The sequence below is a fragment of the Abramis brama genome (genome assembly GCF_963993115.1).
Source record: "Abramis brama genome assembly, chromosome: 19".
NCBI lineage: Eukaryota > Metazoa > Chordata > Actinopteri > Cypriniformes > Leuciscidae > Abramis > Abramis brama.
In genome coordinates, this window is record NC_139981.1 from 30,008,686 (window position 1) to 30,024,402 (window position 15,717).

At 38.1% G+C, this 15,717-nt stretch overlaps 1 protein-coding gene across 2 annotated transcripts in view; it reads right to left on the reverse strand.

Annotated features, from left to right (window-relative positions):
- tjap1 (tight junction associated protein 1 (peripheral)) overlaps positions 1-15,717 on the reverse strand; it is a 110,022-nt gene that overhangs the window by 40,627 nt on the left and 53,678 nt on the right. For both annotated transcript variants that reach the window (XM_084093403.1, XM_084093402.1), the window contains exons 4-5: positions 8,499-8,694; positions 6,158-6,186 (exon numbers count right to left, since the gene is read on the reverse strand). In XM_084093403.1, the coding sequence (XP_083949529.1) occupies positions 6,158-6,186; positions 8,499-8,654 (185 nt within the window). In that variant the 5' untranslated portion in view covers positions 8,655-8,694. The remainder of the gene's footprint in view (positions 1-6,157; positions 6,187-8,498; positions 8,695-15,717) is intronic.

Genomic DNA, 15,717 nt, shown 5'->3' on the forward strand with positions numbered 1-15,717 from the left:
TGGTTGCATGATTGTTTTTGCATGAGGTCAATGTGTACAATGCAACAAAAAATCTGTGCTGACTAATTATCGTCTAGATACAAGTGGTGCACCAAAATTACGGCAACCGAAAATGAAAAATCATTTAAAATTCAAAATCAGACTGAAAAAGTGGTTAATTCTCGGTTCTCGGATGATGTGTTTATAGACATTTTGCATGCAATGTAGGTAAAGCTACAATAGGTAAACATTTTAGTGACTGTTTCAATATTTCAAAACATCTTTTGGTGCATTACTATAAGATACTGTTGTGTCTTCAATTGACGGCCAAAAAAGAAAAAAAGAAAAAGGCATTCCTAATAAAAAATAACAGCTGATGAAATGGTTAAATGCTTCCCAAGAGAAGAGAAGAAACACTAAAAAGCGGTGGCAAAAAAAGAACCAGTGTCGCAAGTCTCCATCGCTGTGTCATCAGAGAGGGAGTGATAGTAGACGGACTCGTGGGAATCGAACTACACACAGCATCTCAAGCGCTACACAACACACGAATGAGGCATTGTAACATCCAACAGCTCACAGACATCAAATCTTTCATTGACAGACTTTGGAGATTCCCTAAGAATATGCAACACCTTTTCTAGTTTCTTTCCCAGTTCAGAGTGAAGGAAGCATAGGGCATGGCACTCACAACACACGTCCGGACCAATCCTCAAACCTGCCAACGCGACACTGCTGAAAGCAACAGGACCATCAATGATTCATGCTATAGACCTAGATGGGGGCAGGGGTTTTAAGCTATAAATGTAACTCTTTTTAGTAGCAAATCGCCTGTTCGCAGGCCCATGTTAGAGCACAAATGGAGCAAAAGAAGAAAGTAGCTAAATGTAAAAAGCACAAAGAGACCGTGCGCATGTGCTTTTAAGAGACGTGCCACACATTCCCAAAGCACTTCTGAACACTTGCTGAAAGAAAACGCGTGAAACCATCCAGCCTTCTACGATTTGCTTAATTGTTTTCATTATTCATGACATGAAAGATGCTAAATTAAATGTGTGAGACACACACGCATTGTGGGTTTTTGTGTGCAAACCCTAACATCTGTTTAGAAAATCCTCCACTTTATTTGATTGACAAGGACCGCCACATACAGCTTCCAGTGTGATAAGGGTTCCTTCAATTGTCGGTCACACATTTCTGAATGTGCATATGTTGCTTTCAGGCATGCAGCAAAGAGGCTTTATCTCTTTCAAGGTTAGCAAAGACATTCTCAACCATGAGCCAAGTAGTTAGCGGGGAAAAAGCACAGAAAAAAAAAACAGATCTTGCAAAGAGAAATTAGTAAGGATGCACATACAGTATATTAACTAGAAGATAACTTCAATATAATGAATGTATCAGGTAACTAAAGTATTACATATATATACATCTATTCTAATCTACTGCATGGTAAAATGTTTCAATGTAATGCTTGCATTCAGCAAGGATGCATTAAATTGATCAAAACTCTTAGAAAACATTTCCATTTCAGATGAATGCTGTTCTTTCCAACTTTCCATTCATCAAAGAATCCAGAAAATTGCATCACAACTGTTTTCAACACTGATAATCAGAAATGTTTCTTGAGCAGCAAATCATCATATTAGAATGATTTCTGAAGGATCATGTGACACTAAAGATTGGAGTAATGATGCTGAAAATTCAGCTTTGATGACAGGAATAAATTAGATTTAAAATATATTGAAATAAAAAAAAACAGTCAGTCATTTTAAATTGTAATAATATTTCACATTATTACTGTTTTTACTGTACGGTTGATCAAATAAATGCAGCTTTGCTGAGCATAAGAGACTTGTTTCAAAGCATAAAAAAATCCATTTCCATTTGAATTTAAAACTTCTAGACTGGTCACTTCATGAAGATATATGGACAGTCGAATAGTTAAAAACATTAGTCAATGTTTTGGTCTTTGTCAAACAGTTTTAATTGCATGACTGCAGTGCACTTGCTCTATGTGATGACAGCAGAAAGAAAACGGCTCCATCCACATAAAACATCTCAGTGAAATTGCCAAATTGGATTATTTTAATATGAAAATAAAGTGAAACTGGAGAGTGTTTATATAGAGTGTTCACATAGAAACCAATATTCTTGTAAATGGCTCCTGAAATGAATGGAAATGTCAGCAGAGGCTGACAGGAACTATGAGTGACTGGGACATGACCCCATGAATCTCGCAATGGAGATATGCAAAGCTTCATTTCTCACCAGCATCACCATTACAAAGCATCTCTCTCCAATCATCAGTGTTATAAATTAATAACATTTTGATTTATAATATTTATAGTTATTTATTGTCAGTATTGACATGTTAAAATGAAATGATCAACAATCATATACTTTTATATCAGTGCACCCATAGAAAAATCATATGTGCACATGCTCTTTTTTAGCAAATCCAACAGACCAGAAAAAGCCCTTTCAGTCACATTCAGACTGAACATTTCTTAGACTTGGACTGGAAGTTCCTCTTCCAGAAAACTGTCGATTGCAAACATCTCATTCAACACAAAAAAAGAATTAAAAAAATGTATATCACAAAATTGTTCAATTGGAGCTGCACTATTCTGGATGAACTGAGAACCACAATTGTTTTGTTGTGGTTTCAGATAGAGATTCTACTATGATTCTGAACAGACAGCTAAATAAAATAACGCACATTTCTAGAGGTTCTGACAAAATATTGCTGCAGTCTATACAATTTAATTAAATGTTTAATTAATTAGAATGAATATTAAAAAAAATTTGATTGGATGATACAATGGCTCATTTAAAGACTTCACTTGTTTCATTGCTGAATGAATCAGCGTTTTTTTAACGAATCTCTTAAATTAATTATTCAATTAAAATACTTTGTCACTTGCCTGTTACACTTGTGACAATGTAATGATACAATCGTTATTTGAAGTGCCATGTTACTTTCAAAAGGTGATTTGCTCTATTTTGATTGCTATTGTAGACATCAGTGTTTTTATCTGAAATATAAACTTTTATCCCAGTACTTCTGTGATAATTTGAATTATTGTAAGGCGGAAATAACTATACGTGTGGTTGAAAAGACTGTTTGTGAAGCTGTTTCATACCTAAACATGACACCAGCTCTCTTTGGGCCAGCAGCGTGAACACAGATCTGAATGTTGCGGTGTGTTTTGTCAAAGGTTTAATAGACACAGAAGACTTGTTGTCATTTAGGAATAAGATCGTGTGTGTGTTTGAATTGAGATGGCATCTTTTAACGATTAATCGTGCAGCTCTAAGTTCAATCAAATGTAAAAATCAACTACTTTACGCAATATTTGTCAATGCCATGTATTTTTATTCTTATTGCATTATCTTAGCAACATGCTAACTGAAATTATTCTGCATTTTATTATGTGTGCAAACATGACTGCTCGACACGTGCACTAGAAAGTTTCATTCTTGTCCGGTGTCTGTACCATTTCTCTCCGGAAATTATGACCAATAAAATGTCTTTGTACTTGTTTAAACGAGCACTCACAAAGGTTATATAACAAAGAAATTCAAACCGTACGTGCGAGCTGATTGAGCGTACATTGTATACGCGTTTAAAAAATCTGTCTATGCACGTACAGTAAACACAAACTACACTGATGATAAAATTTATGTCACACACACTGCACACATACGCTAGTGCAGGGGTATTCATTTAAAGTTCCAAGTCTCTGTATTTCCTTCCTAACGGAGGTCTGGACAATACCTTTTTGGAACAGTTATACATTTCCATTGGGGCAGCCGTAGTAATTTGTAAAAGAAAAAACCCTAAACACTCAAAATAGTCATCAAAGAGGAGAATCTTGGGCCCAGAGAGCCAAAGCAGTGATGTCTAACAATTTTTACCAATATTTACCAAGAAAAGTAAATATTTCTCATAACTGGATATTAATATAAAAGGTTAGATCAGATGTATTTATTTATTAATTCAATTTTGACACCTATGTGTCTGTCACATAGAAGACCTTGGGACTGAGAATACATATTGGGGGTGCAGGTTTACCTCTTAAGAAAAATATGGACCATTTTTAGACTTTGCTCAAAGTAATAAACTTCTAAAAACAAACAACGTGCATAATCTGATAAGCAAAAGTCTCATCATGAGCACAAAATAAACTAGTCATTTCAGATTTTTTTTTGTCTTCCCTTGCCATCTCTAAATAATTTAAATGCTCTTAATATGCTGATTACTGAATGACAGATAAAAATAATTGTATTTGCTGCATTGTCATTTTCTGCAGCGTTTTAGCAAAAGTATCTATTTTTCATATTATGTCCCGCGGTCCGGATGGAGCTACGCCCGCCATTTGAATACCACTGGTTTAGTGAATGCGTTAAAAAAAAAGGAAGTATACTTTGGGCTTTAGTGGGCAGTGTATTTTTAACAGAACCCTTGTGTGAAGAGGAGCCCAGTTAAAGTATGAAGTAAAGAGCTCATTGCAACTATAAATCCGAGGTCTCAGAGTGTCAGTCTCTTGCGTGTCAAATGCATGTAGATTGCTGGAGAACTCTAAAGAGTAAATAATAGACTCACAATGCTTTTTTTGTGATTTAACTATAGCCCACATTGGCTGGAGATTTCCACCCTGAGGGAGGTGAAAACACATGATGGAGAAACCCATCTTCAGACTACATCCACCGTTCACAGCTCTCTCCACCCATTAAACAGACAACTAGGCCAATCAATACAAGCGCCTGCCTGACCATGTCCTGCATGCTTCCGCTCGGCACCACGAGTGAGATGATGAAGGGAACACAACGAGTCTGTTAGCCAATACTACATGTGATGTGAGTAATCTAGCATGGGTCGCAATGGTGAAACTGAGCAATTTTCGGTTACACTTTATTTTAAGGTGTCATTGTTACAATGTAATTATAGATTTAAGTATTGAGTAATTAATTAGGTAAAAACGACCCACTGGTAGGATTAGGATTTGGTTGAAGGTTAGTTGCATGTAATTATGCATAATTTACTGTTATTACTATGGTAAGTACATGTAACATATGTAACAAGGACACTGTAAAATAAAGTGTTACCCAATTTTCTTATACTGTGCCTTAGCTGTTAAGACAGTTCACAGTGTGAAACCCTTTCTGAAAACCTGTGCCTTTAAATTCATCCCTTTTAGTGCACTGTGACCGCAAATATTGCATTGTTTTTAGGCATATGGCCTTAAAAGCGACGTTTGCATTCTGCTTGATTCTATTCTATAAAATTTTCATTTAGGTAACCAATTAGTTGACTTTAAAAAGAAAAAAAATTGCTTTGCAAATCCCAAGAGATTTCTGATTAGCACAACCTTTGTGCCGATGTTGAGGAGACTTAAACAGCTTTAAAATTTAGAATAACTTTTAAGCTATACCAGATCTAACGATGCTGCCTTTATAGCGTTAGTTCCAGTGGGAGAAAAGCAGCAACAAAGGGAACACAGAACAGTAAGAGAACATGAAAGCTAATGCAGTGCATGGGGGAAAAAGTGGAGCAGAGGTATTGGGAGTCCCTGAGTTGAAAGCAGAACCTCGTCACTAGTCATGTGCACCTGCTTTTTGGTTTTGGAGCCTAGAAGCCTTGGAATCCCTGTAAGCCTGGAAAGAAGGCGAGATGTCTCTGATCAAAGTGGGTTCAACCTAGTACTCCAGTGAGAACCTGAGGTGTAGTAGTCTTTAAAATGTGGGCACTCTCTCTTATCGCAAGACATCACGGCCAACAGCTTGTCATTCTGACAGTCACCCAGTTACCCCCATAAACCAGGGACTCAACCTAAGCCTTCTGGAATTTCTAGGCTACTCAGCAAGTTATCTCATACAGGCGTCTTCTCACATGATTGGCTCTTGTCCAACCATGCCATTCAACGCAAAGAGCCAATGAATGATCAGCTTTAGGGTCAGATTAGGTGGTTAATGCCACCTAACACTTGAACACTTCAGTGCATTGTAATAAATTATACAAGGCTACTGGTCAAATGCAAATCTATTATTGAGTATTGAAACGAAGAATTATACACTGCCAATCAACAGACTGACAATGTTATAACAATGACAATTTCTGCAACATTTTTGAAAGAATAAAAATTAAAACATTACAATGAGGACAAAAAAATAAACTTACTTGATCCTGTCGGCATCTGATAAGGACTCCTGTAAGAAAGAGCATTCATTTAGTATGTGCAAACTGAATATCCTCTTAAACATAAAAAAATCTGAGAAATCAGAGAGAGATGTATATTACAATCAATATTTCACATATCCTTAATACCCACACTGCTGTATATTTCTCTTTTATACCAAGAGGGCAAACATAACATTTCCTCAAGACTTGAATGTGAACTGATCTTATGTGTGGCTGTAAAACAATAATCTTTAAATGTCAAAGCATCCTAAAACAATGTTTTACATTATTGCACATATAGGAACATACAGTACAGTAAATAAATTAAAATGAGACCTACATTGTGGCATGTATCAATGCAATATTACAGCTTTATTTATGACCTGTATGTGTTAGATAATTCATCTCATAATTTCAATAAGAAGCAAGTGACGCAGGGGAAGAATTTGACATCATACTCGGTGCCTTCAGCCAAACAGGTCAATATGCACATGGCCTAGAGAAGCTATGAAATTGGTCTGACATCCTGTTTTTTTTCCTGCCAGCTAAATGTCCACCATATCCCACAGAGCAGAAAATGGCAATTTGTCTAATGTAGAGAAAGGTTGTAAACAATGCTGTTTGTTTAAAGACAAATTATGTATTTTGTTGTTGATGGATGAAAATCTCTGACAAATAAAACTGCACAAAACAAAAGTTCATGAAACATGAACTGGTTCTGGTGATGGGGGTTTTAATAAACGCTCATATTTAGAGCAAAATATCCTTAGGAAACACCAGAACAGTGAGATGAGAATACTAGCCATGGATGGCATTGATACAATAAAGGAAAAGATCAGCCAAAAATTTTTGAAAAAGTGAATTAGCCCTTAAGTCGTTCTAAACCTGTATGGCTTTCTATTGTGGAATACAAAACACTATCTGAGCTGCTCATTTATAGTTTCTTCAATGCAAGAGTGGATTGTATAGTATATTATATGTCTATATATGTCTATATTATATGTCTATATATATTATATATATATATAGTATGTTAGGTGGGGATAAAGTCAAAGAAATGTTGTCAATAACGTACCTTGATCTGTGATAATATAGAAAAGGCAGTCACTTGTGATAAAGGTGTTTTCTCACCCTCCACAATAATGGTGGGAATCTCAACCTTTGGCAGCCCTGATTTATCCATATTGTCCTTTTTCAGGGCTTTGCTCTCTACATGGGGCAACTGGTGGAGTTGAGGCTGGTGTTGAACCCCCCGTGGAGCCCTGTCATCCCCTTCAGAATCATTTCTGCCCCCCACCTGACTGTAAATTGGGCCTTCGCCTTTAGGACGGGCCCCTTCCCGATGGGGATCTGCATGTTGCTTTCCTGACCCTCTTTCTGGACTGTCCGCTGCCATGTGCCGTATCTTGGGTCTTGCCTCCTTTGATTTTCTGCCGGCTCTGCTATGCCGGGAAGCCCATTCATCCCAGGGTCTGCACCGCTCTTGCTTTGTGTCATGATGGTCCTTGAATTCATACTGTTGGGGATTGATGTGGCGTTTGGTTTGGTTCACATTTAAAGACATTGTTGAATCGGGAAGGTTCCCGCCCAGCAACTTTAGATTGGCAGGGGTCATCACCTGGTAGGTGATTTCATCCAGAAATTGGGAAAATTTTACCTTTTCCTCAAGAAGCTGCACCTTCCAATTCGGTGGCATAGAACTGGGAGATGTAGATGATGTGGAAGTAGCACGTCCAGTGGGAGAGACCCGTACGCCCTTTTCCCTGTCCAAGGACATGCTTTTGGGTTTCCGGCTACGTCCACGACTTTGCTTCTGGCCTAGCATCTCTGCCGACTTAGACTTACGCAGACTATCGGAAGAGTACCCTCCCAACTGATGAGAGTGCTTGAGGATGCCCTTGGGTGGATGGGCATCCATCACAAATGCCACATGTGGTGGAGACTGTTCTTCCCTGGGTACAAATATCTCCGCTTTCTCATTGAAGACTAAAGAGCGCTCGGCACTCCTGCTGGAGAGTGACGGGGAAGTGCCTCGAATGTAATGCTGGTAGTCTTCCGAGGAGGAGAGATCGTCGTCAGCAGAGAGTGCCAGTAGGTCATCACTACGACTGATAAAGCGATTCATTCTTTGTTGCCGGAGATGCTTGGGAGGAAGTCTCATACCGAGAGAACCGTGGCTGAAGATTCGTGGTGGAGGGAGGACACTAAGATCCAAACTAGACAGGCTCGAGACATCCAGCTCGCTGTCAGATGACCATACGGGTCTTTCAGGGCATTGTGGGTAAGGGCCTGTAAATCGTGTACGCTGCAAAATAGGTGCATGATTTCGGGGGAAAATTACCTGGCAGGGGTCAGGCTGGGATGACGAACCAGGGTTGGCGGATGGCAAGGCACTCCCACTAACATCCTCTCGAAATACTGGAACAGAGTGGCGAGTCTCGCGGTGCTGCGGAGGTGCCTTTCGGTACGGTTTCCGGGCGGGAGCAGCACTCGTCATTCTGGTAGATCAGTGTGTTTCCATACACTGTCCGTTAGTCCTGCCGAGAGAGAAGCGTGAGAATCCGAAGTAGCAGTAGCCTTCAACCCTGTCCTGTGCAAAAAAGACTGTCCCTATCCTCTCTCTCTCTAATGTGCCTCCCTGACTCTTCCTCTCTAAGCGGCAACGTCAAAAAAGCAGTTTGAATCAATAGGCTTTGATCAGCACCACTGGGCAGTTAAACACAACAACCAATAAAAAACAGCTATGGATGTAAAAGACAGCATGAGTTGATACAGGGAAAATGAGGGGCAAAAAAGCCTCAAAACAACCACCAAACATCAGTCTACTGTGAAATAAGGTGTTTATCATAATCTGTGTAGTAAATTGAGGAAAGATGAGAATGGGAGAGGAAAGACAAAAAGAGATACTGGATACAGGGTGTTTTAGAAACAAATATAGAGGCATGAGGGAGGGAGGGGAAAACGTGGACTTGTTTTAAAGCGGCTGATTGATTATATGTTGGAGTGTGTTTCCAATAGACAAACTGTTAAACCAATGCCTGCATGACTCTTATTGATCACAGGAAGCTATGTATAGAATTGGAAAAGTGGGTGTGCAGTTGGGATCCAATCACTAACAGAGGCATATAGGGCTGACCAACGGTATATTCACTGTCATTCAAAATCAGTTTCACTTTAAAATACTCAAATTCAATTCAAACAATACTAGTATTCCCTAAAGGAGTTATGCAAATTTGTACTACATAGACGAACTTTGCAATTGGAATCCCATCCTATTTTTCAACACAAGATATTGAAATAATTACCAACTGTTATTTGGTTGTTCCCAGGCTGCTAAAAATGTCTCATTTCCATACAATTTTAACTCATTTATTTACTTTGATAGAATACCATAACTAAAGCAAAATTTCTTATTGCACTGTTTGGCAAATCTTCATTACACTTTCTGTGTAAAACAACAGTTTATATTGAACAGCTTTTATTAATAATAGTTGATAATAGCTCCTGCCTGAAGTACTGCTAGTATCTGATATAAAAAGAATAAGAAATTAACAAAGGTGCGGATCACAAACTGCTCAGTTTAGCCACTATAGTAAAAACTAGAGATCTCAATCCTGTACAAATGAGCACATGTTTTAAGTTATCCAATGTTAATATTTGTAAATGTTGTTTAGAAATCTAATCCCGTTCAAACAGTGCTAAAGTTATCCAGCAACACCATTAGATTGTAAGATGAACCCAGTGTGATCCTGCTAACGCACAGAGCTGCCAAAAACGTCTGCTGCAAAACAAGCTTCTGTTTAAGCACTTGCAGAAAGTAGGTTAATAAAAATCCTTACCCTGTAGGTCCAATTTTCACATATTTGACCATTCGATATAATCTTGACATGTGGTTGCTTGAGGCACTATACACAAAACAACTTTGTGGGCGAGTAAGTTTGAGCCGCTCAAAGAAAGTAAAGTTTTAGATCACTTCCTTTTGCATCATCACTGCAACCTGCATTGGCTCCCTGTAGTCAGAGCACTACACGAGTGCATAACACATAATAGCAGGCCGTGGTTAGCACTCAGATTCTCTCCACTGCTTCCTGGGTCACACCTTCCCCTGCAGGAGGGCTTTCTTCATTGGTGTGGCTATTTTTAAAGTTCATGACTGGTAAAATGGGAAAAATGAAGGGAGAATTGGCTGGTGTGTCACAGTGTGGTGCCACTGAGAAATCAATGGTGTTCCCTGCGCATGCTGCTAATGTGCTGCGGGGCACAGGCTGGGACACACATATATACACACACGCGCACGTGAGGGGGTCACTGCCAAAATGTGCCACTTATTGGCAGACTGATTTTCCCTCTTGACGTCATCCTCTACCCACAATGCAAAAACACACCAGGCCTACACAGACAAACACAGCAAGCTGAACTAAATGTGTTTGTAAAAGCCGACTCAAAAGACTTTGAATTTAATCAGCAATCCAATCTGAACTGATTAAGTTTCACACAAAGTTCAACAAGATCTTATCCTCTTATCTGAACAGGTATCTTATCACTCAGTCTGTCAAATGTTGGGTCTTAAAGTCCCCCTGTGGTGAAAATCAAGTTTTTAATGTTGATTATATGGGGTGTCTATCAGCGGATCCCTAATGCCTGGTTCAGATTACACGATTTTAGCACGATTTTGGCACGATCCGTTTGACGTAGGGTGTCGTGGGGATTCGTAGATGACAATGGGTCATCTCCATTGTCATCTCCTCCATCTCCACTCATCTCCTCCACGACGGGTTCCGTCAAGAGTGTGTGTGTGTGTGTGTGTGTGTGTGTGTGTGTGAGAGAGAGAGTGTGAGTGAGTGAGTGAATGAGTGAGCGAGAGAGTGTGAATGTGTGTGTGTGTGTGCGCAAGTGAGTGAGTGAGTGAGTGAGTGAGTGTGTGTGTGTGTGTGTGTGTGTGTGTGTGTGTGTGTGTGTGTGTGTGTGTGTGTGTGTGTGTGTGTGTGTGTGTGTGTGTGTGTGTGTGTGTGTGTGTGTGTGTGTGTGTGAGACGGCATGCGATGACTGGTCGGAAAGCAACGTATAGTGACATATTTCTTGTCCACGACAAGACAATATTTTAGGAGTCAAAATCACGTAAATGTGACACAGTGACTATCGTAACAGACAAAAAAATTGTGTAATCTGAACCATGCATTATATATCCGCTGATAGACACCACTTTCAAACTCTCCAGTGTTTAATGGTGTAAGCGCTCGATGAAAAGCGTCAAAGATGTCACTGTAGCCTTTCACAGACATATATGTTGAGCGCGTGAACACAATGGCCAATCAGAGGCGTTTAAGAATCCGTTCAACAGCGCTCAAAACGCTAGAGGGAAATGCTGGTATCGTCACAAAATTTTTGTACCAACTTGTTACCGAATTCGATACTTTTGACAACTCTACTACCTTGTAACCAATCCCGTGAATGTGCCGGCGAGCTTTAGCATATCATTAACAGCGAACTAGCAGGGGAGTCTCGAATGCCAGGTTGTCCCGGTATATTGTTCCGTTGATATGAAAAATCAGGTTGATTTAGCAATATAGCGGGTGTGTGATGATTGCGATGTTATGATGAAATATATGCCTTCCTCCACTGATGTTCTGAGTTGTTCAAAGCGTTTGTAAGGATACTGGTTTTCAGAAGGCAGCTGTCTGACTCTGAGATGGCGAACGGGAACATAGTTTGTGTAACATTAGCAACACATTATTAGCAGTTTGATAACATAGTCAAGCAAAAGGCTAATCATATTAATTACCGTTATGTGTCTGACGTTGTAAAGAACGATACCATTGAGTCCTCAGTAAGTTGGCCGAGTAGTTCTCTGAGCTGGTGTGAGTGAGTGGAGGCGGGGCATTCAAAACGACTTTTTCACAGACTACTAAACAATTCAGAGAGAAAGAATTGTTTCTAATAGGGCTGGGCGATAAATGTTAAAGTTTATATAAATTTGTATTAAATCAAAACACAGAATCCCCCCAAAATTAAATGGAAACACAGAATTTAAAATGGATGTCATGGGGCCCTAAATTAAAAGGTATCTACTCTGTGGAGTTTACACATTTACATTCATTCTCAACGTCTAACAAATATGTGGAATGTCATATGATACGGAAAAAAATATTGCGCTAATGTTTTTGGCCATATCGCAAAGCTCTAATTGTAAGACGGAATAATACAACTGCGTTTTGGGAGATTCTGGCAACTTGTCCTTTTTAAAACAGCTAAATCCAGATTAAAGGTTTCCTTGTTCCTTCTAAATTTTACAAGCGTTTAGGGCAAAATGCCTGAAGCTTTTGTTGCTAGTCACGCAAGGGCTGAAAAAAACAAAGCCTCAAAGATCTAATAGGAAATTTCTGAGGGGCAAAAAGCTGAGTCAGGACAACACTCCTCAATTGCTTCTTGAGATTTAAAACCAAATTGCATGTCATGGGACAGCTGTTGGTAACAGGCCTACACATATTTTCAAAGATTCCAACCATCACCTGTGATACTAACAGGTACACAACTGCTGTTCAAAGGAAAAACCGTGACCAAACTATGCCTGACGATGTGTCTCATTTTAACCAAACATGCTCCCAGATGTGTGTGGAACTTCTCGCACCACTTGATTGTGCACTAGAAGGTGTCTGTTGCTGTCTAAGGGTGATTTCTACTCTTTCAGAAGCTAATTAAAGCTGCTTTCAGACGGTTTTAAACATCGCACACCTTAAAAGGCCTCACAGCTGAGCCTTCTATTTGTCATGCCTGAACTAATGACTGTGGCTGAGGGTTACAGCTTTATGTGAACAGAAGGGATGGAATTACAGCACATACTGACCTTCACACCATCACATGCCCACACAGATGCTGCATAGCTTCATTTCAGAGGAATCTGACATTGTACAGGCAGATGTACGCTTAATTAAGCTGCTTTAATTAAACCTTCCTCGTCACCACAGATAAATCAGGTCTCTAAGTGCTCCAACTGTGCATTTTGATATAAAAAAAAAATGATGTATTAATATATTTATTATTAATTTGGTAGCAATGTAAAATTAACCTGTTTTTTTTTTTGGGGGGGGGGGGGGGTTGCCACTGTTTTCTAAAGATGCTAACATTCTCATATAAAGTTGTTAGACGAGAGATCACACTTTTTTTCCCGCGTTTGCCACGCATTGAATATGCATGCAATATTCAGTGTTGTCAAATTAAATAACACCAGAATAATCCTCACATACTATACATAAAGTGATTATCTGATATGTAGGCAGCTCCACATTGCTAAATTTGATCATGCTGTGTGACTTTCAGAGATTCATATTGTAACTATGTTCCAGTCAAATATTTATGATACTTTTCAGAGTGTGAGCTGCTGCTGTATGTAGTTTTAACCCATATTCAATACAAAATAAGTATTAATTAATTACTTTAGACAACTGTTGCAATTTTGCCGGATTTTTACTGGATGCCAAAAAGTAGAAAAAATACTTTTGACATTTTGGATGGAAGCTTGTTTCTGCCACAGAATAAAAAATAAAAAGGTAATTGCGCCATTTTATCTCACAATTCAGACTTTTTTTTCTCAGAATTGCATGATATGAACACGCAATTGCGAGTTATAAAGTCTTTTAAAAAGTCAAACTTTGCGACTTTATATTACGCAATGCTGACTTTTTTTCTTGCAATTCTGACTTTATATAATGCAATTTCGAGTTAATATCTCACAATTCTGACTTTATAACTCGCAATTGTGAGTTTAAATTTCGCAATTCTGTCAGAATAAATAATAATGGGAAAAAAAGTCACAATTGTGAGATGTAAACAATTGTGAGATAAAAAGTCAATTATCTTTTAAAACGTTTTAGTCTGAGGTGGAAACGAGCTTTGTTAATTCTGACATTATTTGTCATGCTTAAAAACAACAGTGTTTAATATTTTTCACAAAGCATGAGAAGTCTGGATTGCATAAGTTTGGATAGTCAGACAACAGGACATTCTGCAGTCTGCATTGTTTTGTGAAGTGGCCACTGAGCCAACGTGACGCCCATTTCTGGCACCCCACACACTTCAGCTTACCGTTGATTCAGACAGAGATCATTCTCAGTTCCCTGATGACTTGCATATCAGATGATACAGACCTAGTAAAACAGCCTGGTTAAATAAACTCAGCTTTTTAGAGAGGACAAGCAGAATGTGTCATCCTGTGAGCCATGAGCTGTGTTGGGATTTGGTCTTGGTCTAGTTTTTGTACCTTGCCAGGTTTAAAAATCATGAAACACGAAATGGTGTTCACAACCCATTATAATTCCATAGCAACAAAATGAACACTGCAACAATAGTACAATATTAATTAATGTATTATTAATGTACATTAATAATTAAAAATTATGTGATAAACTAATAGTAATTAAAATAAATATTTAAGAATAATATGAATTTAACTTATTATTATTATTAGTCGTCGTCGTCGTAGTAGTAGTATCCAACTAGTGTGTGTGTGTGTGTGAGAGAGAAAAAGTAGCACATGTATTTTAACATGGACAATAATCAAATATGAACTTAAAACTGTCTAGAAGTATTTCAGTCCTGGCTAAAGCGAAGCACATTCTGGATTACAGATCACTCTACATTTTGTATTGTTCACTGGTGGTCACATATCAAAATTTTCATTATTTTTACAGTCTAAAGCATTAAAACTACTTGATCTGGTTGAATTTCATACACCTATAATTATGTTCAAGGCTAGAAACAATTTATTGCCTGGCAATATACAGAAAAGGTTTCTTGAAAGAGAGGGGGGCTACGATTTAAGGGGAATGTCAAATTTGAAGACTCCCAGTTTTCGAACTACTAGGAAAAGTTTCTGTTTATCTGTCAGTGGCGTTAAATTGTGGAATAAACTAAATAATGAGTTAAAGCAATGTTCAAACATATTACATTTTAAAAAGATGTGCAAAGAAATTATATTCCAGAGGTACAAAGAAATACAGTGCTAACAATAACCTGAGCTTATATTGAATAATTACTATAGTATGTGTATAAATATTGCTGTGTAGGTGTAATATATGTATGTGAATAGAACTTTTGATTATATATTTTCATTGATTATAGATTTATTATCTCTGCAGATTTATTATTTTGTAGCCATTGCCTTAAATATAGTAGTAGGGGTATAAAGGGGTAGGAGTACATATGTTTTACTTCTTCCTACTCCCTTTGTACATGTAAATAGAGGTTTCTTTTAAGTATTGGAAAGTATGGAGTTTTATTTTGTTGATTTTTATTTCTTTTTTTAATTGTATTTACAAGTTCAAAATAAAAGATATCAAATCAAATCAAATCAACTACAGTTTAGTAGTCATTTTACAAAAATATCCGACAGCTCAACGCCACTACTGACTAATCAGAACCAAGTATTTCAGAACCAAGCTCCGCAATAAGACCAGGAATGTGTTGTGTGTATTGAAAAAGTAAAAAGGGGTAATTTTGACTATGACCTTAAACCGTTAAGGCTCTGACAAGATGAAATCGAAGAATGAACTGGTGCGAGTCAT